Raw genomic sequence first — 22,781 nt, 5'->3', positions numbered from 1 at the left:
TTGACATTTCTTGTAATGAAGAAGAGGAAGCTGGTGCTGGAAGTAGAGTGAAGAAGCCCTGTTGGCAATCAAAGAGGCAGCTGGATGATGCACTCACAAGGACAGCCCTGGTGAATCATGACTTTGGAGAAGCCTTTAAAAGCTTGCATGGAGTTCGAACAAAGCACCCAAAACAGATGGTGTCTTCTGAATCCTTTTTAAAGTTTATTCATCATCACTGACAGTCATGAACTTATTGAGTCTTCAAGGACATCCAGTTTAACTTACAATGTTCTACCCATTTGTCCGGGATCTGAGGCTTCAGCTCAGGTGTATGTTGTAAGCACCCCCAAATGGCCTCAAGGGTGCTGATGAATGAGGCAAATGTCCTATGCACCTAAGAAAATGGACACATTGTCTGAAAGGACCTAAAACTATCTCAGGCACAGATCTGCAAGATGTCAGTCATGGCTGGAACTTGAATGTGACTGAAGATGCACGCCATTAAGGAAAGACTCAAAATCATATGAAAACTGGTGGAGGGAAATAAAACCAAGGAAAAGAAATTGGTAAGAAGTGAAAAAGCAGACCGGAAATGTGTCAAAGTAGCTTTGATGCCATGACAGCTACCATATAACCAATCCTTACATCTCTGCTGTCAGCCTAGCGTGGGAGGGAAGAAGAACTTTCTAGATGGAAGACAGTAGATAACAGTCTTCTCCCTGTCTAGTACAGCTCAGGCTTTACATCTTTAGTTGCTAGTGAATCAGCACTGGAAAAAGTGATAGAAAAGAAGCCCTCCTGAACATGAGCACATTTTGCCACCTCCCAGGCTGTCAAGACACTGTGCTTCTCAAGCAATCACATGCAGAAGGTGTGCTTTGTGAGACTACTCAGAAGCCACAAGTGCTGTTTTCTCTTCCCTGGGTCCTGATTCCTCAGAAGCATGGATGCTGGCAGCAATGGTTGCCAGGAAAACTTTGAAAGTATGCACTGCCCATGGAACCGTTTTGTCTCATACTCCTAGATTGGTAAAGATGAAGATTTGTTCTTTATTATTATGTCTCCATCTGTGACTTCTAGGAATTTCTGACATGAATGGCACATGACTCTCCCCTTCTGGACAGGAAGAGGAAATGGAAGACACTTCTGCATACAGAACCTGCTGCCTGTGTCACAGGCCTGTGGGCAGCTCTTCTTCAGCAGCTAAGCATATGATCTGACAGTTAAGGCTTCCTAAGGCCAAGAGCCATGAGATGGTCTTTCATCATGGCATCCTTCTTCCTGCACATCTGACCCTAGCCAAGTGATTTTGGCTGGCTATCCCAGCAGAATGGATGTTAAATTGTTCCTCCAAATGTTACCTTTGGATTCCCTGGTCCGCTCACTGGTCTCAGAGGCCCAACGTGTCTCTCCTCAAAGGCTACGGGAAGTGGACAAATCTGTGTCCATAGCAACAGCCTTGGGGAAGTACAAGGCTGCACGAACCTTTCAAAGACAGCAACTTGCCCCTCACCGATGTGGAGAACACCCAAGACTGCCCTTGCTTGACTCCATCCCTCTGTGCATAACCAATTGCATGAGATTTAAAAACAAATACAATTTTCCACTTTCCACATATGAAAATTTTCTACTTGCAAATCTGTCAACAAAACTGGTCAGAGATTTTTCTACTTAGCTTCTGTTGTTCCTGAAAAATGTCCACTGACTTTAGTCAGTTATGACCAGTTCCCTGAGATTTTTTTTTTTTTTTCCCACATTTCAGAAATATTCATAAAGTTCTGCTCTTGGGCTCAGGATGAATTTCAGTTAAATATTTACACAGTAAAAGAAATGCAATGAGATGATCAGCCAAATAAAGCATCTTGAAAACTACAAACCAAAATTGTTTAAATGATCCATTTCTATGTTGTTTGCAGAGCAAACTTATTTATGAAAATTGAAAAACATTGACGTTTTACCTTGAATGAGGGCAGAGAAATAATTATTGTTGATTATTTTTTAATTATTTACTAATAGCATTATTATAATGATACTTCTGCTGGAAGCAAAACATTTTCTGCCCAGCTGTTGACCTAAATCTTGCAAATGTTGGCCCGCTTCCTCCAGATCTTAAAGTATGCCAAAATCAGTAGCTTTCATAATGCAATCCATGCTACAGAAGAATGTAAACAAGCAGGTGCTTCAAAATAACAAGATAAGGAAAAGCTGCAGCAGAAGAACACAATGCACTGATAAAAGGAAATGGAGAAATGTTTCAAGCATGTTGCTTATTTGTGCAAAGGGCTGAAAAAGAAGACAGTTCTGTCATTGTCCCCTGACCAGTCCCAGATGATCAGGCTCTTGGAGAGCCACAAAAGGCTGGACTCCACAAAACCACTAATGATAAGTAAAGAACGCAACCAGCATAAATGTAGAGTCCTTATCCAGAGCAACTAATCAAGGCATGTTTGCTCTATAGTAGAGTCCAAATTACAAGGACATCCACTTCTAGCCTCAGTGAAGACAACAGCCCAGCTCCAACTGAGCTGTGGGAGCTCAGTGGGATCCGCACTGTAGGCTTCACTGAGTCTCACTGTTGCAGGATCAGCTTCCACACTCAGATGGTTCTCCAGGGTTTGCTACAGTTACACGTGCATTAAAAGGGATTGAACTGGATGCATAGAAGTACCACTTGAACACAAAAAGGTAACTTATCTCAAAACTCTATCACAGCATGTGAAACCCAATGAACTAGTCCTGGCTGGTTCAGAAGATTTGGAATAGGAGATAGAGATTTTCACCCCTAGCTCAACACTGTGAGCTCTTCATTGAACATGTGATTTTGTTAAATATAGACAATCTAAACCCAGAAAGTCAGCATCTGTAAATACTACAGCCTGACTCTTGTGAGCACAACGTGTACTACATGACGGGAGAGGGTTGCTCTATAAAGCTCTTTCAGTCTTCTGATCCCATGCAATTTAGGAAGATCCTGGCCCAGGGTATCAGCCACTTCAACTACATCAAACACACAAAAGAGCCACGAAGCACCTCTAGGTGAGCAGAGGAGGGCTGTGCAGCAGTGATACTTGGCTTTGTTTCTTTGTTTGGCTGAGAAGACCCCAACTGCAGATAACCTGTGCCAAGACCTAACTAGGAAGAGTATTTCTTCTGTAATATACACACTAACACAACCCAGTGGGGCCTGGCACCCAGTGACAAAAGATTAGAGCAGCCTCAAACTGCTCCAAGTTTTGTCAAGAACCCAACAGGTTCCAGGATGGAGCAGGCCCAAGTTCAGAGGCTGCTAACCTTCCCACGCACTACGTTCAGCTGGACACAACAAATCAGTCATCTCTATTTTATGTTCCAGCCCTGTTCGAGGCCTTGAGACTTGCTTGTGTGCATTCCTTCTGCAGGCACTGGAATCTTCCCTGCTCTGTTCTATGCAGTTTCCTTACTGTTATGGTAAGAAACCAGTCCACCTTCTAAAGCATCTCTGAGCAATATGGTCTGGAGAAAGGTCAAGAAAGTTTTCCTGACAGCAAGAGCCTGGGTTCTTTAATTTTCTAGGGCTGTTGAGTCAATTCTGTATGTGTGTGACTCAGTAGTTTTCTGGGTTTACAGTGAAAGTTTGTAGAATATCTCAGGCAGATCAGACTTCTCCCATTTAACTTCCAGGTGGTCTGTTTGCAGAGTAAGGATAACAGCTCAGATTGTATCATATTCAGTTTTCCTTTGACTCTAGCATGTATAGAATTTACTTCAAATTAAGGACTAATTTATGCAATCACGCAATCCAAAACAGACATACTTTTTGGAACAGCTCCAAATCTGTTCTGGGCTGTTCCCTGGTTAAGAAACTGCATTCTCCAAGGTCTAGATGAAGTATATTGAAAAGGGAGAAAGGAGGTGAGTTTGCAGGAAAAAGTTGAGCTGCTGTTTGCTCTCCAGAACTTATAAGACTGAGAGGAACATATTTCTGGGAAGCCTATTAAAAAACAATACTAAAAGGCTGGCTGCCAATTTAGGCGATATCTATAACAACACAAGTACGAGCCACTTCAGGAAAAGAAAATATTTGAGAATCCAGCTGCTCTTTTTGCTCCAGAGTGCCAGACATAACATCCACAGAAAGGATTTCCTATGCTCATGGACAGTTGCAAACAATGAAATCCACTTCTGATTACAGGATGATGGAGTTAACAAGAACTCTTTAAAATTTTGTCTTCTGATACCTGGTACTCAGAAGGTGTTGAAAAGGCTGGCAGCACAATGCTGGTGCCAGGCGTGCTGGAATCTCCTTAGCACTTGGTCAAGGAAGACTGCAAGGGGGCACACAGTGCCAGAAGACCCCCAAGGTACTGCCAACTCTAATCAGAATAGCAAAGTAGGAACAGTGTCCAGATAGAGCTCAGGATGCTCATGTGGCTATTGTTTGATCTCTCACTCCAAGGCATTTGAGGAGGTTGTGTGCAGCAGGATCTCCTCCATGCCTACATCTCAGAGGGATGATGTGGCTGGATCCCATGTTACAGAGTTGAGAAATGCAAGACAAAGCCTTCATCTTTGCCTCCTTCTCTAGTTTCTCATCTGAATTGATATTGAATCTTTCATATACCACAGCAGCTGATCTTCTGCCTTAGTGCAATGAGGAAGCTGTGAAACATTTCAGCACTTTGCTAGCTGATGGGCAGGCTAGTCTGAAGTCAGTATATCCATCATCAGCCTTCACCAAGAATCCTCCAAGTTATTGGGAAAGTCATGTTATGAGAAATGCAAAGTTCATATTTTCAGTTCAAATGCTTCTACATTCGTCAACAGCTATACCCTTCTGAAGCCCCAGAAACTATATAACAGCACCTCAAAATCCAGGAATTCTTATCTTTAGTCAATGATTAGATGACAAAAAAAAATCGAAGGAGAATGAGCAGATATCTCCTCATAAAGTAGGATCAGAAGTGATTGCATTGTGTGAAAGTCACTTGGGTCTCCTTGGTGCCTGTTAATGCAGAACTTTGTTTTCTAGCAGACCTTCCAACATCTCCTTTGAGCTAGCACTTTGCTGCTCTTCCATACACACCAATTCAATTCCCATCTGGTTTTAGCAACTGGTACCTTGGGACTCATCAAAACCAGAAATCATTTCCCATTTTCAAGTAAATGGCTTTCAAATTATATGAAATAATTATGTCTGTTTTGCATGGCACATAAAATCTTGATGGAATTCATCATTGAGCTTCCCCTCTGTTCATCAGCTAGAATAGCAGCCTGTTTTGAAGGTAGACTGTTTCTTTGCAGAGTGGAAATTACTTTGGTTAAATCAGTCTGTCTGCTGATGACACTTTGTAACTGTCATGTCTATCCTCCATTAGGAATAATGGAGCCTAAACATTACATCTGCATATGTCAGGGGTTCAGGCAACTCTTGATACAATTAGTAATTGGTCAGATATGAAAGTCTTGATCTGGATTCAAGATTTTCCCAAAAGAAATAGCGTTGAGGTCTATGTTTTTGGCACCAGCACGTTGTTTAGAGATAGACATAGAACCACATGTTCTTCCAGGCTCAATCATGGAAAGACTGGAACTGCTGGGGCTTCACAGGGCTGCACCTACACCACAAGAGTGGCTGTGTCTTCCTCCATGTTTCTTGTGGAGAACACTGTCAAGATGATGCTGTTATCCCATGTCTTTCCCACCACATCTGATCCTGCACTGGAAAGTGAGAACACAGGAGCTCAGCTGAATGTTTCCACATGGCTGTTTCTACTCCTGCCAAGAAAATGGAGTACTGGGAGAAGGGAGGAGTAGTGCTAAGCATAATCCAGCACACAGCCCTTCCAAGAGGGATGAGGGCTTTGTTCAGAATCATTCTTCACGGTCTGAGGAGGCAAGGAGGGCATCACACCATGCAATGGCAGTGAGACTAGGCTGAGATTGACAGATGCAAACACCTTTGGCAGAACCTCTCCACACAGAAGTGTCTGGTCCACACAAGGAGAAAACAGCTCTGGGCTTCTCCAACCTGGGCACAGTGATGCCTGGTGAGCTCCAATACTGACTACATCTGTTCAGCAAAGCTCCTGAGCTCACTAGCCAGACCGGGCACTAACTCATCCGGATTCACTGGCTGGGCACAAGCCATCAGTTCTACTCCCAGGGTACCAGCTCATGCTCACTCTGCAGAAGTCCAGGAGCAAGTAGAGGCGTGCCTTTGCTTGGGTACATCTATCTCCAGCACTGACAATCAAACTGCACTCTCTTGGTCCACATCAGGCTTGGAGGGTGAGCCATGAGAGGTTATTGGGCTTTTTAACTGGAATAGGTTTGAACCAGAGGTGAAAAGCTCTCACATCCTATTCCATATCCCTCACTCTATACAGCCGCACTTTAACCCCCTCCAAGAAATTTCATTTTAAGGATAACTTAGTATATCTCCCCACTCTTTTTTGCAGATTCTAATATTTGAAGGGGAGCAATAAACAGCCCACAGCCTGTCACATAGGCAAGCACAGAGTGGTGAAGAGCTGTGTGCTAAACCTGCTTCAGGGTCCATGAGAACCAGACAGGAAAAGTAAGAGGCAGGCATCTGCAAGGGACCCCCTCTGGTGGCTGTGCACTGGGGAAGACCCCCTGCTCAGAGGAAAGAACATGTCAGCTGGAGGCTAGGAACTTTGACACAGCTCAGGGAGAGCAAGAGGGACACAACCTTCCCTGAAGCTGCAGAGGAGAAAGGGAAGAAGGGAAAGAAAATGGCCAGGACAAAAGTATTCTAAGAAGAGAAAGAAAAAAAAATAAAAAGGAAAAGTCAGGAAAAGCAAACCGTGGCACTCACACAAAAAAGAAAATATGAATCCTCTTCCCCTGCCCCCGCCCCTCTAGACTCCGTTTCTTAACCTGCATGGCTCAAACTGTAATTGCCAGAATTTCAGAGCTACCCATCCTCCTGCAGTTGCACAGAGGTCTCCTCTCCCCCAAACAAGTAATTTGCATGTTGACACAAGAACTACACTCACTTACTTGCAAGACAGCTGATTAATCCCTTCGATGTAGTAGCATACCCCACCATTGACACAATAGGACTTGGCTGTTTCGTTGCATTTTCTAGCATGCCCAGACCAGGAGGAGAGAGTTGTGGTTACTGCAGGGAAAAAAAAAAAACACACACACACACACAGACACACACAAAAAGGATATACTGTTATTTCCTTTGTTGGGCAATTCTGTTTTCTTAGATGATTTTCAGTTAGTTCACTTGCCAAAGTAAAAACCCCAGAGCTACAAACCTCAGCCTGTGCCTTTAGACTCATGTTCACCTCTCCAGGTGCTGGGGCTGCTGCGACTTGACTTCTCCTTTCCCAGCAAAAGTGGCAAAGTGAGTGTGAAGCTGAGGACTCGCCCTTCTCCAAGTTGCTAGCATGTCAGGACAAGATCATCCTTTCAGCAAGCTCTATGGAGAAGTGCTCCTCTCCCAGCTCTCCTTGTCCTCCCCTTACACATGCATGCAATCCTGCACCAGCAGGAAGGCAGGAGGTCAGGAAGCCCAGAACACATGCTCAGAGTCACAGAGTCATGGTGGCATGCTGCTGAGGCATGATTTGTACTAGGATACTGGACCAAGATCCAGAGATTCTGTAAGGGGACATTTCAATGTTAGGAGGATGCTGCAATTGTGCCACATCTCTTAGATGATACAAGTTTTCACAGCTAGAAGCAAATGCCCTCATGGTCCCCAGAGCAGCTCCAGTGCAAGGAAGAACAACCCCATTTCTCCTTCCCCTATTTCTGAGCATTTATTTGTCATGTCCCAATGGCTCTGCTTTTAGAGACCAAGCAGAAATTTGTTATGAGAGGTCAGTCAGCCCTGGCTTGTGCTAAGAAGAAGGAAGTCATATCATGACTCAGATTTCCTGGGATACAGATACTTTTCCAAAAACAATGTCTTTTATGTTGTTGTTGTTTTTGTGGTTTGTTGTTGTAGTTGTTTCCTGGAGAAAGGCTTTCCAGCCATGTAAGGTAGAAACAAAACTGGGTTTTAGGATAGATGATTTCACCAAGCCTCCAAAGAAGTTCTTGCAAAAAACTCTCAAATATGAAAACTCCCAAACTTCTGTAGGGAATTTCAATTTTCCCTTCCAGTTAATCTTAATGGGAACTAGAAACCAAAACTATCACAATGGCTTTGTAATAAGTCTGTATAATTTATACCTCTCTGAGATAGCAGTGCATCTAAAACCAGTGGAGAGCTGTCCATTCAGGAACAAGGAGCTCTAATGGATACCACCCAAAGATTCTTTGCAAGGCCTCTCCTTTAGCTATTGATTAATCCAGCCACTTAAACCAAGTCTTAATATCAAATACCATTTTAAAACTGAGCATGGAAATAAAATCTAGCCTGGCAGCATGCAGTTGCATCCCCTAACACAGTCAGATCCAGGCTGTGCATAGGCTTCACTATGTACGTGCATGGGAAGCTACAGGTCGTGGAAGCTGCCAGGCTACTAGGAGCTGCCTGCTCTGCTCTGCAGATTTCTTTGGGATGCTTGGGCCAGTTTTCTGGAGGCAGAAGCAGTGGCAGAGCAAGCAAGAGCCTGCTGGGGAAGTGTGAAAATTGCAGGGCAGCAGGTACATAGAGCGACAGCAACTGGCCATTTGAACAGTCCCTGAGTGCTTCTAGGCCAGCATACAGCATGTGAGCTGCTGAAAGTCACTGGCAAGGTGACCTTTGGTTTGTGGTGCTTGCTGGCTTTTAATGAAGTATATGAAAACTGCATGATCTCTGCAAGTGTGCCATCAGATCAGAGCATCAAAACTTCATGAATCAAAACACTGATGCAAATGGAAAAGCATGTGGATGAAGAACAAGCACAGCCTGAATGAAGCAATAACCCCTGAGACCATGAAACTTATTAACTTCTAGTAAGCAAAGTGATCCATGGCACCCATCCGACAAAGTCTCACTTCATAAATACTACAGGATAGGACCATGTTCTAGAGCGAGCCTTCCACAGCAAAGCAGGAGGTCAAAGGACAGAGAGGGATAAATAAAAACAGAGCCTAGAAACCACCCAGTAGAAAACACCTCAGATAAAAAGGTATACTTTGCACCAGAAAAGATGGACAGGAGGATGCAGTGCTGTGTGATGTTCCAGTAACAGAGTGGATTACAGTCTGTCCTGGTTTCAGTTAGGACAGAGTTAATTTTCCTCCTAGTAGCTGGCAGGGTGCTATGTTTTGGATTAGGATGAGAAAAGCGCTGATAACATGCTGATGTTTTAATTGTTGTAGAGCAGTGCTTACACCAAGCCAAGGACTTTTCAGCCTCTCTCTGTCCTGCTAGCGAGCAGGCTAGGGATGCAGCAGAAGCTGGGAGGGGACAGACCCAGGACAGCTGACCCAAACTGGCCAAAGGGGTATTCCATACCATCTGATGTCATGCTGAACAATATATAGGGGTGGCTAGCCGGGGTGGAGGTGTGGCCGGCTGCTCGGGGATAGGCTGGGCATCGGTCAACGGGTGGTGAGCAATTGCATTGTGCATCACTTATTTCGTACACATTATTACTATTAATGCTATTATTATTATTATTATTGTTGTTATTCTTTTCCCTGTCTTAATAAACTGTCTTTATCTCAACTCACAGGCTTCACTTTCCCGTTTCTCTCCCCCATCCCGGAGAGGGAGGGGGGAGGGTGAGCGAACGGCTGTGTGGTGTTTGCCAGCCGGGCTAAACCACAACAGCCCATTTGGCGCCCAACGTGGGGCTCGAAGGGTTGGGATATCGTCAGAGGAGGAGGTAGTCCGTGCTGAAGAAGCCCCACTGTACAACAAGCTACCAGAAAATGAGAAGAAATATGCCCTGTTCACTGATGGGTCCTGTCGTATTGTGGGAAAGCATCGGAGATGGAAAGCTGCTGTATGGAGTCCTACACGACGAGTTGCAGAAGCTGCTGAGGGAGAAGGTGAATCGAGTCAGTTTGCAGAAGTGAAAGCCGTTCAGCTGGCCTTAGATATTGCTGAACGAGAAAAGTGGCCAGTTCTCTATCTCTATACTGATTCATGGATGGTAGCAAATGCCCTGTGGGGGTGGCTACAACAATGGAAGCAGAACAACTGGGAACGCCGGGGCAAACCCATCTGGGCTGCTGCATTGTGGCAAGATATTGCTGCCCGGGTAGAGAACCTGGTTGTAAAGGTACGCCATGTAGATGCTCATGTGCCCAAGAATCGGGCTACTGAAGAACATCAAAACAACCAGCAGGTGGATCAGGCTGCTAAGATTGAAGTGGCTCAGGTGGACCTGGACTGGCAACATAAAGGTGAATTATTTATAGCCCGATGGGCCCATGACACCTCAGGCCATCAAGGTAGAGATGCAACATACAGATGGGCTCGTGACCGAGGGGTGGACCTGACCATGGACACTATAGCACAGGTTATTCATGATTGTGAAACATGTGCTGCAATTAAACAAGCCAAACGGTCAAAGCCTCTCTGGTATGGAGGACGATGGCTGAAATACAAATATGGAGAGGCCTGGCAGATTGATTACATCACACTCCCCCAAACCCGCAACGGCAAGCGCCACGTACTTACAATGGTGGAAGCAACCACCGGATGGCTGGAAACATATCCTGTGCCCCATGCCACCACCCGGAACACTATCCTGGGCCTTGAAAAGCAAGTCCTATGGCGACATGGCACCCCAGAAAGAATTGAGTCAGACAATGGGACTCATTTCCGAAACAACCTTATAGACACTTGGGCCAAAGAACATGGTATTGAGTGGGTGTATCACATCCCTTATCATGCACCAGCCTCCGGGAAAGTTGAACGATACAATGGACTGTTAAAGACTACACTGAAAGCAATGGGTGCTGGGACATTCAAAAATTGGGAAACACATCTGGCAAAGGCCACCTGGTTAGTCAATACTAGAGGATCTGCCAACCGAGCTGGACCTGCCCAATCAAACCTGTTACGCACTGTAGAAGGGGATAAAGTTCCTGTAGTTCACGTAAGAAACATGCTGGGTAAGACAGTCTGGGCTACTCCCGCCTCAGGAAAAGGCAAGCCCATTCGTGGGATTGCTTTTGCTCGGGGACCTGGATGCACTTGGTGGGTAATGCAAGAGAATGGGGAGGTCCGGTGTGTACCTCAAGGGGACCTAATACTGGGTGAGGTATGCACATCACAGAGAAACACGATGAAGCATGAAGTATGAGAGGCCAAGGGGGATTTCAGTGGGTTTCCACCACACTAGCAGGATATACCACAGACTCACAAGCAATGCAGGCACTTAGGGACTTCATGTGTAGCTGTATTTTGTTGTTCTGTACGAGCTGTTGCTTACCAGCTTGAGCAACTAGAAATATCTTTACAAATATCTACCTGTTCCTGAGTCATCTGCAATTCAATGGCTGATGTCAGTAAAGTGAGCCTCATGTGCAGTTTATTTGCAGTCATGAATATTCATTCACCTCCACTCCAAACACCTGAAGCTAGGTTTTATTGTTGCTGTTACTTATCCAGCCAATGAAGACAGTGTTGAAAATGCACATGAGAGATTCAGAGAGCACTGTAGTCTTTCAAAGCATCTATTTTCCACCACACACCTAGCTTATTCAGCACTGATAGGGTAGCAGAAAGGAAAGCCATGTGCACTGACATTGCCATATAGGCTATCCTTCACATAATAAAACAATCATCACAGAATCACAGAATCATTTAGGTTGGAAGAGACCTCCAAGATCACCTAGTCCAACCTCTGACCTAACACTAACAAGTCCTCCACTAAACCATGTCACTAAGCTCTACATCTAAACATCTTTTAAAGACCTCCAGGGATGGTGACTCAGCCACTTCCCTGGGCAGCCCATTCCAATGCCTAACCACCCTTTCAGTAAAGAAGTTCTTCCTAATATCCAACCTAACCCTCCCCTGGCACAACTTTAACCCATTCCCCCTCGTCCTATCACCAGGCATGTGGGAGAATAGACCAATCCCCACCTTGCTACAGCCTCCTTTAAGGTACCTGTAGAGAGCAATAAACTTGCCCCTGAGCCTCCTTTCCTCCAGGCTAAACAACCCCATCTCCCTCAGCCGGTCCTGTGAGGGCCACATTCTGCTCCCTGCTCCCTTCCACCGGCTCAGGGGGCTGGGTACCCAGAGAACAACTGGTCTTGCTGCTAAAGACTGAGGCAAAGGAGGCATTGAGCACCTCAGTCTTTTCCTCATCTCTTGTCACTAAGTTTCCCCCTGCATCCAGCAAAGGATGAAGATTCTCCTTAGTCCTCCTTTTCGAGTTTATGTATTTACAAAAACATTTTTTGTTATCTTTAACAGCAGCAGCCAGATTGAGCTCCAGATGAGCTTTGGCCTTTCTAATTTTGTCCCTGCACAGCCTCGCAACATCCTTATAGTCCTCCTGAGTGGCCTGCCCTCTTTTCCAAAGGTCATAAACCCTCTTTTTTTCCTAAGCTCTAGCCACAACTCTCTGTTCAGCCAGGCCGGTCTTCTTCCACGCCGGCTCGTATTTGGGCACGTGGGGACAGACCGCTCCTGAGCCTTTAAGATTTCCTTCTTGAGGAGTGCCCAGCCTTCCTGGACTCCTCTGCCCTTCAGAACTACCTCCCTTGGGACTCTGACAACCAGTGTCCCGAACAGCTCAAAGTCTGCCCTCCGGAAGTCCAAGACAGCAGTTTTACTGATCCCCCTCCTGACTTTGCCAAGAATAGAGAACTCTACCATTTTGTGGTCACTCTGCCCAAGACAGCTCCCGACCACCACATCTCCCACCAGTCCTTCTCTGTTTGTGAACAGCAGGTCTAGCGGGGCACCTCCCCTGGTAGGCTCACTGACCAGCTGTGTCAGGAAACTATCTTCCACGCTCTCCAGAAACCTCCTAGACTGCTTCCTCTGGGCTGTATTGTATTTCCAGCAGATATCTGGGAAGTTGAAGTCCCCCACAAGTACAAGTGCTGGCGATTGCACGACTTCTGCCAGCTGCTTGTAGAACACCTCATCCGTTTGGTTTGGTGGTCTCTAATAGACCCCCACCAGAATGCCGGCCTGGCATAAATTATAAATATTGGTAAAATATATAGTATAGGTGTACATATATATGAATTATAGGTATAAATTATCAGGCATAATCAACACGGGGTTCATGAAAAGAAAGTCCTGTCTTAGTAATTGGATCTCCTACGATAAGGTTACCCACTTGCTGAATGAAAGGAAGGCAATGAATGTAATCTTCTAGATTTTAGTAAATTACCAAAAGATACTGTGTCTCACAGTATTCTTCTGGACATATTTTCCAGATGTGAGATTATAGAATCATAGAATTGTAGAATCATTCAGGTTGAACAAGACCTCTAAGATCCTCTTGTGTTCTGCCCTGGTGAGGCCACACCTCAAGTACTGTGTTCAGTTTTGGGCCCCTCACTACAAGAAGGACATCGAGGCCCAGGAGCATGTCCAGAGAAGGACTACGAAGCTGGTGAAGGGCCTGGAACAGAAGTCTTATGAGGAGTGGCTGAGGGCACTGGGGTTGTTTAGTCTGGAGAAGAGGAGGCTCGGTCGGGGCAGACCTTATTGCTCTCTATAACCACCTGAAAGGAAGTTGTGGGGGGCTGGGGGTTGGCCTCTTCTTCCAGCTAACTAGCTCTAGGACTAGAGGGAATGGCCCCAAGTTGCACCAGGGGAGGTTTAGGTTCGAAATTAGGAGACATTTCTTCTCAGGAAGAGCAGCCAGGCATTGGAACAGGTTCCCCAGGGAGGTGGTAGAGTCACTGTCCCTGGGGGTGTTCAAGGAAAGGTTGGATGTGGTGCTTAGGGACATGGTTTAGTGGGTGACATTGGTGGTGGGGTGATGATTGGACCAGATGATCTTGGAGGGCTTTTCCAACCTTAATGATTCTACGATGCTATCTATTCCAACCTTTAACCTAGTACTGACAAGTCCACCACTAAACCATGCTACTAAGTTCTTCAACTACAGGTTTTGTGATGACCTCCAGGGATGGTGACTCAACCACTTCCCTGGGCAGACTATTCCAATGCCACACAATCCTCTCAGTATAGAAATTTCTCCTAATATCCAACCTAAACATCCCCTGGTGTAACTTGAGGACTTTTCCCCTCATCTTACCACTTGGAGCAGTGTGCCCTGTCAATCAAGAGGGCAAAACACATTTTGGAGTTCAGTAAACACAGCATATCCAGCCAGTCAAAAGTGAGGATTATCTTACTATATTTAGTACTGGTGAGGCCTCACCTTGAATACTGGGTGTAGTTTTGGGCTCCACAATATACAAAGAATACTTGAATGCATCCAGAGGAGGGCAACAAACTTGATAAGAGGGAAGGCATGTCCTATGAGGAGAGGCTGAGGACACTTGGCTTGTCTAGCTTGGAGAAAAGGAGGCTAAGAAGCAACCTCATTGCTCCCTACAACTTCCTGAGGAGGGGAAATGGAGAGGGAGGTGCCGATATCTTTTCCATGGTAACCAGTGATAGGATGCATGTGAATGGCACAAAGCTGTGCCAAGGGAGGTTCAGACTGGGTATTAGGAAAAATGTCTTTCCAGTGAAGGTGGTCAAACACTGGAAGAGCAAGATGTTTGATGCCCCATGCCTGTCAGTGTTCAAGAGGCATTTGGATAAAGTTCTTAATAATATACTTTAACTTTTGGTTAGCCAAACCTTCCAACCGAACAATTCTATTCTATACTATTCTGTTCTGTTCTGTTCTGTTCTGTTCTATTCTAGCCTAGCCTAGCCTAGCCTAGCCTAGCCTACTCTGTTCTACTCTAACTATGCAGAAAGACCATCAGTGATTATGCAAGGAATCTTATACCATGCATGTTATTTAACCTTTTCAGACAGACCACTAGCCCTATTCTCAGGAATCTAGTGAAATACTCTGCTTGCAGTCTCCAGAGAGTTAATTAATGCAGCTTGGACTATAAATTTAGGTTAATTTTTCACAAACTACAGCTAATGTCAGGAAAAGCAAGGAGACAGGGATAGTTTTTCTCTCTCTCTCTTTTTTTTTTTTTAATAAAGTTGACTGGTGGGTTCATAAAGTACAGACACTTTATTCTCTCAATATTTAGACATTCAGTTAGACAGATGAACTCAGCTGGTCAGAGAGTGTATACAAATTGCCTGCTCTGTATATGCCTCATGTACTTACTGATAAAACACAGAATTGCTGAGGTTCCTCTCAACCCAGTTCATCCAACTCCTTGTCAGAAAAACATGGCTGAGAAGGTGTCTGGCCATTCTATTGCTAAGTTGTAGCAGGGTAATCCTGGTGTGAGCCACACTAAATCCATGATTTACACTGATTAATTCACTGCGGTACTGTTGATCCTAACCATTCTCTCTGAGGCAGATTTCTGTACATCTGGTACAACACTCCCTTCTCTTAATAAAAACTGAATGGAGGCTAGATGCTCACTGCTGCTATCTGTACATAAAATTGAAAGGATTTGTGCAGACTGGGGCTCACCAGGCAATGGATCAGTGACTCTAGAGCTCATAAAAATTCTGCTCCTGTGTGTTTATTACTTTGGAAATGTTCCAATATTTACTCCTGCATTTTATTGAAATAGATCCTGCTGGAATTACCTTCCCAGTTCCTGAGGGGATCATGAGGATCAATATCTGTGGACTAGAAGTTCACCCAAAAATACAAATGTCAGACTGCAGGACACTCATCTGAGAGCAACAGATATTGCTGATCAAAACCACACAAGCAGCACTCCCCATATCATCCATCTGTACTATTCTGGTGTTTCATTAAGGAACAAGTTTAAGGACTGAAAAGCACCAAGAGACTACCCGTTTCTGTGGGACAGGTAGCTATTGAAGGGACAAAGTCCTGTGTTACCATAAAGCCTCTAGTTGCTCCTGCAGGGTGATCTCTCCAGTTTTATGAAGTTATTCTTCCCATGTTTTTCTCTACCACCAGCCTCCCAGAATGCATGTGTTAGCATTGCAGCATTATATTTTCCCAAATCCACATCATGAATTGTAATAGCAGCAACATGATATTTCAGTGAGGGGATTTGTTCAACAACTTAAAAAGCAGGGCTAGTGTCAGCAGGAATGCTTTGCAGGTGGGACAGCTTAAGTACAAGAAGTGAAGCAACATGCCAGGATCACATGATGGAGTCAGAACAACAGTGCAGATCTCCTGGTACACAGCCTCCTGGTCAGAAGGCTGGGCTTACTGCCTTCTTCAAAGGGATGTCAGCTTCCAACCCACACTTTATTCCATACTCCCCATCTTTGACTTTAGAGTTGTAGAGGCCTGTCTTTACATCACACCTTGAGTATCATATCAGATGGGATGGTTGCTTCAAAAATACACAGTGTGCAAAATAAGCAATTAACATCACCTAACACCACAAGGGCACAACACAGCAATCTCTGCAGACCAACAGCAAGATCTCCAACATGTCCACCTCAAGGCATCATGCCTGCATGTGTGCAGGCTTCACTCAGTTACCAACCACACCGCCAGTTCTGGATCCTAAATTTAGGGTTTTAAATTATCTGAGTAAAGGTCATGCCAGGACTTATTTTTAGTCTAATATTGAAAACTGGTCTGTCCTCATGACCCTTGGCAGGCCAACTTCCATCTGCTCTAGCTGTGCCCTGTGCTGGCTGGACACCCTTCAGCTCCAAACCAACTGCACCATGCTCATGTTTTTACCATCGTTAGCTCTAGGAGAGTACAGTGCCTTCAGACTGGACTGACCTGGAGCAAACAGAGATTGAACCGAACCTATCAGTTAATGTGCAGATCTGCCAGGGCTATCCAGTAAAGGCCATGTGAGACTGGACTTGAGGGAAGGTGGGGGGAATTGGCTGAATTTGCTCAGTACATCTTACTGTGGGTAAAAGTTGCTGAAGTTTTGGTTCAACTAGATGTGATCAGACGTGACTTAGAAACCATATCAGAGAAAAGATACCACTGAGCCATTGTAATCATGGCAGTGCTCCAGGCTTATCTCACTTGGGAGAGAGGAAGTAAGGAAAGAATTCCCATCACCAGCCATGCTAAACATGGCAGTAAATGGGAGAGGGAGAGCCTGAATGAGTCCAAACCAATAAGCCTACAAACTTAGTCCAATGACATCACTACGATGACAGCTATGAAATCTGTGTGCCCACACTGGTGCACTGAGGGATGGACTTAATCAGAGAAAGAAGGGTTATTTCACCTACCATTCCATGGGGATCTTTAAAGGGACTTCAGATAGCACTTATGATCCCCAGTGGTTGAAGTAAAAGCCCCAGAAATCAATCCAGAGCTCAGCTTTCATCAAAATGCCTCACATTATCCCCCAACCCTCATGTTCCCAGCACAATTCAGCTCTGCTTCTCTTGCTCTGTCTCTGTCTTCCACCTTCTAACCTGACCCCAAACCTCACTATGCTGCAGAACACACACAGAGTGAAATTAGGTGGCCCAGCAAACACTGCCCAGTCTACAAAGGCTGGTGAAGTAAAGGCACTCAACCAGATTAGCTAGACGGTGTCCCAGACAAAGGAGATGAAGCAGCGTCCAGGTGAGCAGCTGCAATGATCCACATGTTGTTTCAGAGCACCTGCCCATCGTTGTCAGATTTTGTATCCTGACAGCATCCAAACTGTACTTCATTTACACAGAGAGAATAGTCTATATTCTCTTTTTACCCTTAAGAGTTCAACTGTCTGTCCAAATAAAGCAAAGGAACTAGAGGAGAACTCAACAGCAGAAAACAAGCAAAAGAGATTACTTGACCTTTTCAGATTTCAAACATTACCTTACCTTTTAAGAATGGAACTTTGATAACATTTTAGTATCTTTGTCTTCAATAGACCTTCCATCTCAGAATGGTCTACAGATTGCTCTACAGATTGCCCTGAAATTTATTCCATTTTTGTCTCCATCAAAATGTTTCTGAACTTCGACAATGATTCCTATTCTGTTTACCAAGAAGGTCTGTAGCCAGACTCCTGAACCTTTGTCTATCTGCTTCAAGCTGCACCGTGACAGGATCACATTACCATTTTGAGTACTCTGGATGTTGAAATGAGTATAAAGGACCTTTCCCTCTGTATCAAGGCACACGATCAAGTTACCCTACCCCTGCAAGTTTCTGCATGTGAGCTGAGCCATTGTAGCCATCCAGTGCACACTCTTAGCCTGTGACAAACACAAGATGACATGTCTTATTTAACACTTTTTCACTATGGACAAGGCTACTGCACCTATCTCACACTTACTGGACTCAATAGGAAGACTCCTTTATAAGAGCAGTAGGCTTATCTTCTCTTCTAAGCCACACTGCTTTTTTAAGAAAGCATCTCTATGGCTTCTCTAGTCCAACAGTTCTCAGACTCAAAGACATATTCAGAGAAGGTGTAAGACAGCCTTATCATGTTAAAATATACAGCAACACAGAAGGACTTTCTCAGACACTGGAGATTCTCTTTCAGAATCTGGCCTTCAGAATTTGGCTTGACTGTGCATACAAATGATCAACACCACCTATAAGACCAGGCCAGCTCTCAACACACTCTATGGCACAGCTTGTTACATCTGCTAAATGGCACTGAACCTCATCTGAAGGTGTTCACATCACTGAATGAGTGGTGCCCCATGCACATACCTTGTAGTGGGGCACCAGGAAACCCATCTCTTTCTCTGGCAAGGTTCCAGTACTCACTCTGATTATGGCATTGCACCCACATGGGCTGGACCAGGATGCAAGGCAGATTTGAATCTGGATCTCCTGAATTTGCTGTCTTCAGTCCCTGGTCCAGACTAGCGTCAAGGCTGTCTCTACAGCAGAAAGACCATGAGATCCCTGGGTTTCTACATATTGTTATAAGATCTGTGAGGCCCATATCAACCAGTGTCCTGTCAAAGAGAACCAGAGGCCCTGCTGCAGCCAGCCTAAAGGCAAGGGGAACAGTAGCTGGGAAAGAGATCCCATGTACGCTATCATAATGACACAAATGTTTCCGAGAACTTATGGTACAAGCTTGCCCCCTTGCACTCTGTAGCTTTGTGTCAAGTGCCAGTTAGGCATGGGAAGATGTTGAGCTGGAAAACAGTAGGACAAAACATATGCTTCCAGAGAAAAAAAATTACCCGAGAACAGAGACAGAACACCTTGAAGACCTGGGTTACGTTTTGAGTGCTGTCAGGTGTCTAAACCTGCCTTGTGTCAAGTGTGCAGAAGTGCCTAGAGGTCTGTGGCCACTATTGAAGAGGAAGAAGGTAGGGGTGACTCAGGATGTGGAAGAATTTGCTGGTAGCTACATTTATGAGGTGGTAAGTATTAAACAATACTTAACAGTACTCCAAGGGGGAAATATGTGATTCCTGTTCCCAAGGCAGTAGTAGAAAGGAAGGCCAGATCACCCAGGAAGAACCTGGGACCTTACGGAAAAATACTAGTTAAAAACATATACACCAGGAACAGCAGGGAGATGGGGGTGAGGCACGTGGGGCTACACAGAGTGATCGGATTTTATCCCTTTACTCATAGGGACCTTCTGAGCCACACGGAAGACATATCGATCTGGAGTTATTGGGTCTAACACCTGCACCCAGCCTGCCTCGTAACATGTCCACCTTGCACCAGGGTCCAAACAGAAATGTAAAGATGTGACCAAGCTGCCTGCACAAGGCGCTCTCCTTTCCCAGGGAACTGCAGCTATCACCAAGCTCCAGCTTCCATGGTGCTTTCTCAGGATGGTGTTTACAATCCCGTGGATCATTTACAACCTTTAAGTGAAACAATGAAAGGTGGGACAACCTATGTTGCCAGACAAGCTTATGAATATAAGTATTTAAAAGAATTACAATAATTTTAAAACAATGAGACACTTGTCATCCTTCCAGATCATCAAACCTCACAACATCTTCATTACTTCCCCATAAATTAGAAACATGCAATTCTGTGATAGACCAGCAGCAACCATGTATGAAAATCAGGGGGGACTATGATTAGGTAACAGCTGAGAGCAATCATAAAAAAGGAATGTAAAGGAAAAAGTCAATTATAGTTTTAACTATGGAGACTTTACCATTTCTTTATACCATTAAGAAAAAAAGCAGACAGCCAAGGGTGACATTTCTATGTTGAGAAAGCAGAGGAAAAGATTTTTCAATAGGAGAAACTTCTGTGGAGGCCACATGGTGATTTTGCATGTTTCCTTTCTATTGCTGAAATTTTGCTTTCAGTGAAATTAGCATATATCTAATATGATGCAAATATATTGCATGGACCTATGCTGATGAGCCCGAAGGAAAAATCCTGAGGAAGGACAGTACAGTACATGCTGCTACATCTCAGTGCTATGTCACCGTTGCAGTGGAAGGCTAAGAACAATGAAGGAGCAAATTTTAAGTGAAATCTTCTAATTAGAAAAGCTTTTAAAGGATACCTGACTGGTCCCTGCTGTGGATAGAATCAGATTTCTTTTAAAATAATAAAAGATTGAGTTTTCCGAACAAAAAACATTCCCATGAAATCTGCAAAGTGGAATTGTCAATACGGAGGAACAGCCAGCTGTGTTGTCAGTTCAGGGTGTGAGCAGCTGGAATAAAAATATAGCACAGATCTTGAAATAACTTCTTGGTCCTCAGCTCTCCGGGTGCCTTTTCATTTGGACTGGATCCTGGTGGGCTATCCAGCATGCTGACAGTCTCTGTGTGCTGCAGTGTCCATGAGCAGGGAGAGGCTTTCCATCATAGAAATAATGCTCTCCACCAGAAAGAGATGAACCAACAGCCAAGCTTCTAGATTTGCACTTATATACATTGCTCCATGCTTTGATTTTTATTTGTGTGTGCCTATTTTTTACTGCTCTCATGACAACTGAATAGAAAGGAATGCTAAAAAGCACTTCCACCAAATCAAATCAAATTAAACATTTTGGGAAATCTTTTCTTGCTTTGTGGAGACTCAAGAAATAATGTGCCAGCAGGGTTCGGCTGTATTTTCTGCCTTTTTCTTTTGACTTATTCTTAGGAGACTCATGTCTCCTTTCTTATATTTCCTGTAGCCTCTTTTGTTTTTCTTACCTAGACTCAAAAAAAATAAAATCCCTAAACCCAAGGCTGTAACAAGCACATCTTACAAGTGTCAATAAACCCATACATTGAAAGAGCTGGAAATATTTAAAATCCACCTCCAATTTTAAGTAGCATGTTCTTCAAGTTACCATTGCAATAGTTATCGACCTTTTTCCCCTCTAAGATGGACACCAGCAATATAAATTGTATTTTGAAAGATTTAGTGAAAGATCAGAGCTTTGGGAGAAATCAAAGAGAAGTAGCAATTAAAGAAGATTCCAGGAGGAAATAAAGCATTTATGTAAATTGTCTCATAAAAACAAAACAAATAAGGGGAAAGAAACTATATGGGGGGCGGGGAGAGAAGTACTTACACTCTTCTTCCATAACAACTATTTTAGTTTCTGAGGCTGGTAAAACTTGTGGTGCTTTCGTTGTTCCTGGGAAAATTAAGGTAAGAAAGTAGTGAACAAAATATCTATTTTGAGCTGAGAAGATTGGGCTTAGCTACTACAGGGAGGAGGACAAGAGCAGGTGCTGCTGGGTGGCACAGGCTGGGGAGACTATCGATATGTTAGTACTGGTTAGAGGACGCTCAGATGGGTAACTGTGAAAGAGACAGATAAATGAGTGCCTCTGAGGGGAATAGCACAGGGCGTGTCGGTCCCCTTGCTGTAAAGGGACTCATGCCATCATGATAAAAAGGCAGAAATAGCTCAGGATTCACCAGGCACATGACGAGTGAAACTGCAGAAGGTTTTCTTAGCCCTGATGGCCACAAAAGTGCAAAGACGAGATCACAGGCACAGGGAGAAAAACACAGAGCTTAAGAAAAGGTGAGATGGTCTGATGAGCTTCCACCCTATAACTATTTGCAGTTCTGCAGCACAAAGTAATTCTCTTACAAGAGATGGAGGAATTGTAAACAGATGAAGGCCAAGACCCAAGGCAATATGAGAGCCACTGGGCCACACGTAGCTATTTCCTCCTTATAAAGCAGGATACTGGAAAGTCCAACGTCCACAGTCACCAGCTCCATTCAAGCCAGCTGACAGCAAAAGCCCCCTCTTGGTCAAAGCCCCTCATGACCCTCCTGATGTGCAAAGGAGAAAGCATCAGGAGCCTACGCTGTGCACGCAGCACCCTTTTAGAGACAGGTGGTAAGACCACTGGGAAAAGGTAAATTAAAAGGAAAGCAAAACCACTTTTTGGATAAGTTTAATTTTTGCTGTGGTGTTTAGCAAAGGGGGTGGTGGGATATGAGTTTAGGAGTTGTCTAGAAATTTTCTGAGGAAAAAAAGAGTCTAAAACAGTCACATCTCAGCTGTGATCTCATTCCCACTTGTGATGCCAATATTGGACTACTCAATAAAGAAGACTGGGAAATGGGACATTTTTCTAAGACTGCAGCTAATTTACCTCAGAGTAATAAAAATCAGAAAATAGCACCAAAGCACAATATGTTTTTGCTAAACCCAGAAGCATTTCCTCAGAAACCGATACCCTTCCAAAACTTTTCAATGGGAAAGCTTTTATTTCTGAGCTGGGCATTCTGTGGAAATACCAGAACTGCAGAGGAGAGATGAACTGCTGGATTTGGCTTATGGGCATGTTCTAAGTGACAAGGGGTCATGACATTATCATAGAATAATAGAATGGTTTGGGTTGGAAGGGACCTTAAAGACCACCTAGTCCCAACCCTCCTCCCGCCTCCCCTGCCATAGGCAGG

At 44.4% G+C, this 22,781-nt stretch overlaps 1 protein-coding gene across 3 annotated transcripts in view; it reads right to left on the bottom strand.

Annotated features, from left to right (window-relative positions):
• Positions 1–22,781, bottom strand: part of NRG2 (neuregulin 2) — a 178,425-nt gene that overhangs the window by 29,469 nt on the left and 126,175 nt on the right. For 2 of the 3 annotated variants that reach the window (XM_040573595.1, XM_040573594.1), the window contains exon 4: positions 6,985–7,105. In XM_040573595.1, the coding sequence (XP_040429529.1) occupies positions 6,985–7,105 (121 nt within the window). Of the gene's footprint in view, positions 1–6,984; positions 7,106–21,426; positions 21,493–22,781 lie in introns of all 3 variants that reach the window. The other variant, XM_040573593.1, reaches the window with a different exon arrangement.

Source organism: Cygnus olor, chromosome 14 (assembly GCF_009769625.2).
Source record: "Cygnus olor isolate bCygOlo1 chromosome 14, bCygOlo1.pri.v2, whole genome shotgun sequence".
Taxonomy (NCBI): domain Eukaryota; kingdom Metazoa; phylum Chordata; class Aves; order Anseriformes; family Anatidae; genus Cygnus; species Cygnus olor.
The sequence above is the reverse complement of the archived record's forward strand: the minus strand, read 5'-3'. Positions and strand labels throughout refer to the sequence as shown.